Source organism: Silurus aristotelis, assembly GCF_946808225.1.
Source record: "Silurus aristotelis genome assembly, chromosome: 18".
Classification (NCBI taxonomy): domain Eukaryota; kingdom Metazoa; phylum Chordata; class Actinopteri; order Siluriformes; family Siluridae; genus Silurus; species Silurus aristotelis.
In genome coordinates this window covers 13,915,942-13,925,724 of record NC_139591.1, presented here as the reverse complement: position 1 = coordinate 13,925,724, position 9,783 = coordinate 13,915,942, and the positions used below count along the sequence as shown (strand labels likewise).

Below are 9,783 nucleotides of genomic sequence, written 5' to 3'. Positions count from 1 at the left end.
TTTCGCGACATATTAAAAACACTACGGGCAGTGAACTGTAAAAACTAAACCACATTCATATTTGGTTGCAAATCATTTACAGTTGCATCATATCTCTTTCTTTTTTTCTTTCTGTGTGTGGAATGTTGTTTAAGTTATAGGGAAATCAGATGGTACCTTGTACTTGTTGCACGACAATTTTAAAGAACCTGCTTTACTTCTTCTTGCAATACTCATGCAATATTCATGCAAGACAAGGCAGCCTTCATTAGTTTTATTTTGAATTTAAAAAGTGATCTACGAGTCAATAGGCAGCATTTTGTAGGAAGTGAAGTCTCAGTACTGCTGTGGAGCTAAAAGTTGTCCCGTGGCCAAAACCTGGGCACTAAGGAAGTGCTTGGAAATCCAGCAGGTGAACAAAAAGCACTGGTTTGTGAGAGAGTTAGAAGTTAAAAAGCCCAATATAACACTGCTGATAGACCTATAGCAGCGTAACACTGTGGTGGACACTTGAAGGGTTTGACCAACTACACCAGTATACCCAGTAGTGTGAGTCCATAGTATAATGAAAGAATGTTACATTGTGAATTTTTGTACTGAGCCAGTGTTATTCCAAGGCCACGCCCACTGAGGTTTTAGAACGCTATAAAGTCCAAAGCAACCTGAATGCAGCAAAGGAACTTTAGACACCTGCTGCTTGGGCTTGAATCACTTCTATAGGTAAACCCAACACTATATGCTATATATAAAAGCTTTTTAAAATTATTAAAAATGACGTGTTAACATTTCTGTACAATTATTATGCCATGTATATAATATTCAGGATTAGGGGACATTTTGGGGACAAAATGAGAGAGGCGCGATTGCAATGTTTTGGACATGTGCTCAGGAGGGACATGGGAGTATATCGGTAGGAGAATGCTGAGGATAGAGCTGCCAGGTAGGAGAAAAAGAGGAAGGCCATTAAAGAGGTTAATGCATGTGGTGACGGAGGACATGCAGGTAGTGGGGTTGAAAGAGGAAGATGTAGAGAACAGGGGGTATGGAGACGGATGGTCCGCTGTAGCGACCCCTAATGGGAGAAGCCGAATGAAGACGAAGAAGATCTAATATTATCTCGTTAAATAGTATAACTGACATTTTGTATATAATATATGCATAAAAATGTACAGAGTTTTTATACTGGTTTTTATTTAATTATATATTAATTATATATTAATTATATTGTTTATTTCAACCAACTAAAAGCGCGCGTGCAAAGTTCAAACATATGTATTTAGTTTTTAAAACGTAAATCCTGGTGTATAGGCGCATAATAGATCACACCGCCTCGACAGTGCTCAGGAAAAATATGTTTCAAAGTACCAACAGTTATCTTTTTTTTATTTTTATTTTTTTATATGATGCTTAGCAGTGATACATCGAGCTTATAAAGCATCGGTATATGTGAGCTTTTGTTCATTCAAAACCAGTTGTTTGCGTTTGTACACGATAAACAGACTAAAATAATTTACCGTAATTTCATTGTTTTGACCCGTCTTTGTACTGTCACGTGACCAAGCTAGGCTAAGAGTCGTGTGTTTTGCAGTGGGAATTCATGTATGGGATCCGTGAATTTTTTTTTCCGCTTTAAAATTCAATATTGCGTTGCATTTTTTTTCACGCTATGTAAAAATGAATTTAGGATGTAAACGCTGCGTAAAGTGAGAGGAAAATAAGAGGTAAAAAAGACAACACACACACACACACACACAAAAATACATTAGCTGTCCTGTTGAGAAGTTAAAAGATTAACATTAAGACATTTATGCGATATTTCGTTGTTTTGTAGCAGTTAAAGTCATGCAACATTTTTACTCCGAGGTCAAACCCAGAGTGTGTGTGTGTGTGTGTGTGTGTGTCTAAAAACGAAACTCGCCCTCTTTACTTTCACATTCGTTTCTCCCCTGCAGAATTCACCGTGGACAGAGCAGACCGACACACTGTGAGTAAATAACCTGCTGACTTTATACATGGCATCAGACATGACATAGCCGAATAGTTTCATCTGTTAACATTAAACCAGTCAGTAACACAGCTCTCTAATCCGATTTATTTAGTAGGAAACGTCCTTGTTGTTCGTTAACCATATTTTGTTTACTTACTGTTCAGGCGTTTCATAGTGCAAGAAAAGAAGAAAAGTCTAAATTCTAAAGTCTAACTGAATATTGCCTAAGAGTAATAATCTCTTTAAATGACACCAAAAACTCCTTGCTGTATGAGTTTTGTGCGATGCCAGATGAATTAGCACTAAATAAAGGTGATCATCCATAATACATTCTCAGTCTCTTTAGGTGAATGCACCCAGAAAATACAAGAAATGTGTACGCTTTATAAAAACAAATAAATACGAAAATATTTAGTGTGACCTCCCGTTACACACGAGCAATAACAGAAACCTGGTTCTTATAATCCTTAAAGGAATGGAACCCTAATTAATGTCATTGCTAACACCTGTATTTGTCCTATTTCACCTCAAAATGACTGCTATTACACCAGGTTTGTGCAAGACATGCTTGAGCATTACATACGCTATGTTACATGAGTATAAGTCACTGGATCTTGCTATTTAGACCAACTTTCAGTCACATCATTCAATCAAAATGTCAACAAATAGACGTCAAATGAAACTTTTGCATCAGTAAACAAACTGGATACTGGGCAAGAAAACTTTCAAAATTTGATGAGAGGTTTCTCAGAGGTTCTTCTTTGAGAGACCAGAAGTTGTTCACCAAGGTCATGGCGCAGTCTCTGGCAGCTTCTTCAGGATGCCAACTTGACCCTTCTACAGTTTGAAGAATCTTGGACACTGCAAATCAAACGTTGGAGAGAGAAACAGTTGATAAAACACTGACAGTCATAGACTGACCTTCAGAGTCTATACCTGAATATTATAGGGGCAGTATGGGGTCACCTGGACAGAGAAAAAAAGAAGACAACCTAAATGTAAAGAAGAACTTTGGGAAGTGTTGAAAGAAGCCTGGTGTAATATACCAGAAGATTACTTCAGAAAACTTCAGGACTATCTCCCTAAAAGATGTCAAGATGTGCTTAGTGCAAAGGGAGGTCACACTAAATACAGACTTTTGCCTGAGCCCTTTTGTTGTGAAGATTGTGGGGTTTTTTTATTCAGTGTACACTTGTATTTTTTGTTTGTATCTTAATTAAGTGACCAAAAAATTAAAATGGATGGTAATTTCGTTAAATGAATGCCTGTCGATGGTGTGTTAGCCATTACAATGTGGAAATGTTTTTATATTTATTCAAAAAAATTCATTCATCTTCAGGTTCTCTGTGCTTTCGGAGTGCATCCCTGGAACCCTGGACCTGAAGAATTTTCTATTTGCATTTTCATTTTGAATTCTAATCAGGATAAATAGTTATACAGCTATTGTCTAAACTGGATGAAAATAGAAATGGATTAGAAATGAATCCACTTTCACCCTGTTTCCCATTAGATGGATAAAATAAATGACAGTTCTCAAGTCAGGGATTGCCTCACACATACAGATGTGGCCAAGGAAAACAAAGCAGATTTAAATCAACAGATTCAACACACAGACGCAGCAGAGGAAAGCAAAGCAGATTGCAGCCAAGAGAACATGGGTGGATTAAACACGAAAAGAAGACATAGTCAGTCCTACAAAACTGATGAAGCTGATAACCAAAAGCAAAAAACGGGTGCTGAGGCACAATCAAGCGATCCATGGGGTGAAGGAAAGCTAAAGAAGGAACCTGAGTGCCACATGCAGCTGGACAAACTACTCTCAAACCACAATCACACAGTGCTTATAGATGTAAGAGACTTAACATTAATATCAAATCATAAAAAAGCAACATGCCAGGCTGTATTTGTTAAGCAGCTTGTGGCATTAAAATAGTAACACCTGTTTGACTCATCTCTCAACAGACAAAGGAATTTTTGGCTGGAAGAATAGTTCCATATATGCGACAGCATGATTGGAATAGCCATTCTGTGAAATTACCCCACAATTATGTAAGTATTTTGTTTCCAACACCTTTGGGACAACATTTTTAGAGGGGATCCTATGCTCTGAAAATGTAATTATGTTGTGCTTTTTTTTTTTTTCCATAGCCACTGCAAAATGCCGTTGAGTCTCGCTGGGCAGTCACAGAAAAAGCACTGAGAAAGCTTACTAGAGATGCTTCAGCCAAAGATGTAGAGGTATCGTAACACAAATAAAACATAAATATACAAGGTATGTACAGAGAGTGTCATCTAGGTGTCTTTTGTTATTTCAGATGGCCATTAAAACTTACAATCACAAGCACAAGACTGACTGGAGGTTCAATACTCTTTACAAATTTTATGAGGTCAGTGAAGCAATTTATGTGATGTAGTGATGAAAGCTACTGTCCGTAGCCCAAAGGATGCTGTGGACAATTTGACATCCCTCTCAATATACAAAGACGATCAGATGAACACAGCTTACCAGATATATTTTGAGTGTTGCACACGCCGGCTCACACCTAAGGGTCAATTAGTATAGCCAGTTGACCTACTTGAGAGGGAGAGAATCGAACCACAAACCATTTGAAGTGGCCACACTCCCTCTGCAATGCACTGAAGAACATAAGCAGCATCTGTATAATATTTGGTGTCACAACAAGATTGGTTCAATGTTGGTTCCCATTTACTTTGACACCACTTCCACAGATTCTGCTGCTTTCTAAAAATACATGTTATCATAATCATATCATCTTTCATTGTTCAGCTGTATAGCGGAAGTGGTCATATAGGTTTTAGAGAGTTAGGAAAAGTATGCAGATGAGTTTGTGAATAATGGGACATGTGTAGGTGCTTTATTCACACCAAGTATAAAAATGGCCTACTGTATACCTACCAATTGGAACAACAAAGTAGCTTTGTCAAACACAGTGATCAGTGGTGATCAGTGTGTGTGTGTGTGTGTGTGTGTGTGTGTGTGTGTGTGTGTGTGTATATATATATATAAATAATAATGCTACTCTGCCTGATAAACACAATTGTGTCCATGTCACTGCTGACTGAAAATTGTTCATTATCCAGATTTCACCCGTCTTTGCTGTGGTTCTTTAGTGGTCCCTGGCCATTATATAGAATTGAGAGGGACTGAATTTGTGAATAGCATCAGCTGGGCTACACTATAACTTCAAAGTAACCTAGTGATATATTCTAAACAATAGTGATTGGTTATTTATGATTTTGTTCACTAGAGTGGATCAAAGAGCTATTTTTTCTCTGTGATCTCAAAAATGGCCCAGCTGGCAGTAACACTGCCTTCCCTTGTTCAAACGGTAAGCATCTCTTTAGGATTCCATGTATTAGGTCTTTAAAGGTTTTCCATTTTCTCTTAAATATTGTAAATTGTTTTCACCATTTCATTATTTTGGGGGATTCATTTGTTTCTGTTTCAGAAAATCCCTATGCTGAGACAGAACCAATCCCATGCCATAACGATGTCCCAGGAACAGATCGCCTGCCTGCTGGCCAATGCATTTTTTTGCACCTTTCCCCACAGGAACACAACACAGCCGGGTAGTGAATACAGCAATTTCCCCACCATCAACTTCAGCAGGTGCCACAGATTAATTTTCTTCACTTTCTTTTGTACTACATGCTTCTTTGTGTAGATGCACTTTATTTGAAAAGGTGCTTATCAACGTAGGCAGGTTGCGCTTTCAGATTTTTCCAAACAATACATTTGTTGCTGAAGTGCACTGCAGCTTTTATTTATTAATCTTTTTTACCTCAGTTTTCTTTCCATTTTAGTCATTTGTCAGGTTTAGCTATAACGTGACCATCTGGGAGGGTAAATGCTTGAATGTGCTTCTCCTGAGACACATGAATCCACTAAAGACACAAGTCTAAATCATGCATTCTGCTTCTGTTCTTTGCACAGCCTTTTGTCTAATGTATCTCCACGGACGGTTCAGAAGCTGAAAGCCATTTTTTACTACTTCAACACAGTAACCGAAGAGGGTAAGGCACATCAGTATATTGCCATTAAAACAGTGTCTTGCTTTAATTGTTTAATCATGAGCAGATGAGAAGCTTATTAAAGTTTTAACACTCTCTCCCAACTCATTCTGACAAATCAAATAACACCGTTAGTGCATTTACATTGTTCTGTGTTGTGGAACAGCCACCAAACCAAAAGGACTGGTCACCTTCGAAAGAATTTGCCTTTCACCATCTGAATTCCCTAATTGGAGCATGTAAGTGAACTTCATTTGGTTTTTAAAGTAAATGCAATCATACAGATTGCAAGTTCTCATTAATTCAATTGAACTTTAGGCAGAAAGAAAATATGACGAACCTCCATGTGTATTTGAACGGCTTTATTGAAAAAGAGGGTCAAGGAATGCTGCAGGTTAGTCTTTTAAACTCAACACTAAGGTTGGTTGGTGCAGATTACTGGTCATTTTTGGGATCATCTATTTTTTTTTAAAGAGCTTTGGTTTAAGATGTGCTCAGTTAAGTTTAACCTGTAGAAACATCATGATTATTTTCCCGTTCACTCTGAAAAGGTGGATTTTGCTTCCAAGATGATCGGTGGAGGAGTGCTCAATCAAGGATTGGTGCAGGAAGAGATTCGCTTCATACAGTGCCCTGAACTGATCGTAGCCAGACTCTTTACTGAAAAACTAGGAGACAATGAATGCTTAAAGATCACAGGTAAGACTTGTCTAGGTTTTCTGAGATGTTCAGCCATCTTAAGTAATAGGGCTTGTGTGGCAATATCAAATACTAGCAGCAAAAACCAAAGGCTCTGAATATTCACTAAAATGTACATTTAATAACACATGAACAATGTAAAAATAACAAACAAACAGATACAAGTCATTTTTGTATTTGAATTTTTGTTTTCAGCGTGTATGTAACAAATCTTCTAATTGGATGGCAACATGGTCCCTAGAATACAAGCAAATGCCAAGCAGGAATATTTAGAAAAAAAAAAAAAAACCCTAATAATGCTGTTCAACTAAAAAGGCAGAAATATAAGTTAATAAGTATCAGCTGAATCAAGTGAAAAAATGTACCTGAAGGAATATTAGCAAATCAAACGTAAAGGACGTCTTAATATTAGCAACAACACATGGGTTTAGAGGAGCACAATTCAATAATCAGTGAGCTGAACATTTATTGCTGGTACAGTGTACACTGTAGTGATTTCGGACCCTATAATCGAGCCCTTGCATGCTGTCAGAATGAAAAAATTACTGGCACTTTTCTATAACGGCACAACAAACAACTGAATTTCCACCCAGTGCTAAAAAAAAATAAATAAAAATAAATAAAATAAAAAAATAAATAAATGCACTTAATAGAAAAATAAATTGTTTCTTCAGGTGCACAGGTATACAGCAATACCACCGGCTACAGCGATAGCTTTCAGTGTAACAGCCCCCATACAGACAGCACCCAAAGGTAAATACCAAAACAATAAAATGCAAACAAGCTCGACTGAAGTAATCTAGAAATCTGGGAATTACAATTTCATGAATAATGCTAAAGATTATCTTATTTATAAATTAATTTATTTTCATAATGTAATAATTAATTATCATTATGCCTTAGTTTCAGTAATTAAGCATTGTAAAGTGGAGGTTTTATCTCTATCTCTTTGTTGTAGAGATGAATGGAAACGGCGTTACTGTCAGATTGTTGCCATTGATGCTATAAAATTTGATGACCCAAGACAGCAGTACAGTGAGAGAAACATCCAACGAGAGCTGCTCAAGGTCTCCCTACAGCCGTCATGCACAACTTTGTACCTTATACTGTTCCTTATATTGTGCTGGGCTGAATTTCCATCGTTTGTGTTTAAAGGCGTACGTCGGTTTCAAAGGAGATCCTCAAATTCCTACTGATTACACTTCTGCAATTGCAACTGGTAACTGGGGATGTGGAGCTTTTAAAGGTGATCCAATGCTTAAAGGTAAGTCACAATACCAGCCTCAAACATCATGTTTTGCTGTATATAATAGACATTAGCATATCTGAAAACATTTTTGGAACTAAACACATTTACTGGCCTATAAAAGCTCTTATCCAGATGATGGCTGCAGCTGTGGCTCATCGAGACTTGGCCTACTTCACCTTCGGCAATAAGAAGCAGGCAGAGGATCTGAAGAGAACGTACAAGCTACTGAAGAGTCACAAGGTGACTGTGGGTGAGTAGCACATGAGTTTTAATCTATTCTCAATCTATTTCAAACAGTAGTGAAACAGGGTAGGACATATATCCCAAATGAACATAATGCTAACAAAATTTTAATAGTATAATCTTAATAAAAGTTTCCATCCTTACACAGGCAAGTTATACACCCTGCTGCTGGACTACTGTAAGCAGCATCATCATCATCATCATCATCATGTGAAGAGTGTGTCTGACTACATAAGGGAGAACATGGGTGTTCACTCAAGCCAGCTGTGAAAACCATCAGTTCTTAGGAAGCAATATATTAAATCAATACTGTCTTTCTCCTAATTAAGAAAATGTAAGTTATACCAAACTTGGTTTCAGGTTTTACATTTAACCCCAGTTTAAACTTACCGGGAAAAAATTATTTTTCTTTGGTGTGAAGCACTATATATGTTTTAATGGGGTTTTCATATAATCAGAGTAGATATTTCTTTCAATAAGTAATGCAGTGTTTTTTCTTTTTGTACATTTAATTAAAAAATGTGTTTAATTGAAACACTGTGTACATATAATCCGAGAAACAAAATGTAAGAAAACAACAAAACCAATATACTTTTATTGAATGAGGTATTTTTATTGTCCAATGTGCATATTAAAAATACAAAATACAATTCCCTTGCACTAGTTTGGAGAGGTCTGTTTGGCATCCTGCTGACAATAAAAGAATACTTTATATTTTGACCTCGGTAGCATCCTGAGTTCTTTTGCATAGAGGTCTGATAAGAAAAGAATTAAAGAGGATATAAATAACAGAAGATACACACACACATACACAGGACACAAAAAAAACCAGGATCTTGTGTACAATCAATTGGTCAGTAAAATTTAATAACTAAAACAGGCGAGCACAGAATATTCTATTCCATTCCATTTGTTTAAAAACAATATACACATTCAAATTAATGAAAACGTCCATTTGTTTCCACTTGCTCATTAAACTTTTACTGGCCTTATACACCTGGTTAAACACACAATTGGACATGAATTTGTGTCACAATCTTTTGCATTTTTGCGTGTATTTGGATACATAAATAGTGTAAACAAAAAAAGAAACTAAAAAGGCTAAAATGTCTTGATTCATGCACCCTGTCAGCAGTAAAAGCAGCAATATTTAGGATATGCAATCAGTCTCTCGTTTCTCCCAGAATACCAGCAACAATGTTCCCAGTTTCAATGTAACCAGTGTTTTGAACTTAATAAAATAAAACAGTTATTGCACCAAAGTGTAACCTGCCTTACCATCTCTTATGCTCCATTTGTACTGTAGCAATACAGAGAGGTGCCAGTGTAATGACTGGAAAATGGTTCCGGTATATAACTGTGGTGGGGTTGACTGGTATTTAGGACTGGTCACAAAAGGCATCCAGGTTGAAGGCAGTGTTTAGAAAACGATCCAGCTCAAGTAGGTGGGCTTTCTTGTTCCCAGTGGCCGGGGCAGCAGCAGGATCACGGCCAGCGTACCTGAGGATAAGATTAACACAACATAAAGCCGGCTGTGAACAGGAATTACAGACAAGTGGGAGCAAAAAGAGACTTCTGAGAGGTGGAGAAAAGC

The 9,783-nt window shown here is 37.1% G+C and overlaps 2 protein-coding genes across 26 annotated transcripts in view; one reads left to right on the top strand and one right to left on the bottom strand.

The window, feature by feature from the left end:
- The first annotated feature begins 260 nt into the window (after positions 1 to 260).
- pargl (poly (ADP-ribose) glycohydrolase, like) lies at positions 261 to 8,791 on the top strand. 10 transcript variants are annotated; one of them, XM_083569330.1, is made up of 18 exons: positions 649 to 699; positions 1,932 to 1,963; positions 2,131 to 2,278; positions 3,477 to 3,815; positions 3,929 to 4,015; positions 4,115 to 4,204; positions 4,282 to 4,353; positions 5,236 to 5,316; positions 5,437 to 5,597; positions 5,922 to 6,001; positions 6,165 to 6,237; positions 6,317 to 6,392; positions 6,550 to 6,697; positions 7,372 to 7,450; positions 7,656 to 7,764; positions 7,853 to 7,961; positions 8,068 to 8,196; positions 8,338 to 8,791. In XM_083569330.1, exons 4-18 carry the CDS (start codon positions 3,477 to 3,479, stop codon positions 8,457 to 8,459), a joined length of 1,755 nt encoding a protein of 584 aa, XP_083425456.1. In that variant the 5' UTR covers positions 649 to 699; positions 1,932 to 1,963; positions 2,131 to 2,278; the 3' UTR covers positions 8,460 to 8,791. The 10 variants fall into 10 exon arrangements, with proteins under 10 accessions (XP_083425464.1, XP_083425463.1, XP_083425462.1 ...); XM_083569333.1 differs by having other exon boundaries at positions 658 to 699; positions 3,306 to 3,815; XM_083569335.1 differs by lacking the exon at positions 649 to 699 and adding an exon at positions 1,516 to 1,700.
- ogdhb (oxoglutarate dehydrogenase b) overlaps positions 8,782 to 9,783 on the bottom strand; it is a 26,782-nt gene continuing 25,780 nt past the window's right edge. For all 16 annotated transcript variants that reach the window (XM_083569284.1, XM_083569292.1, XM_083569278.1 and 13 more), the window contains one exon: positions 8,782 to 9,689. In XM_083569284.1, the coding sequence (XP_083425410.1) occupies positions 9,569 to 9,689 (121 nt within the window). In that variant the 3' untranslated portion in view covers positions 8,782 to 9,568. The remainder of the gene's footprint in view (positions 9,690 to 9,783) is intronic.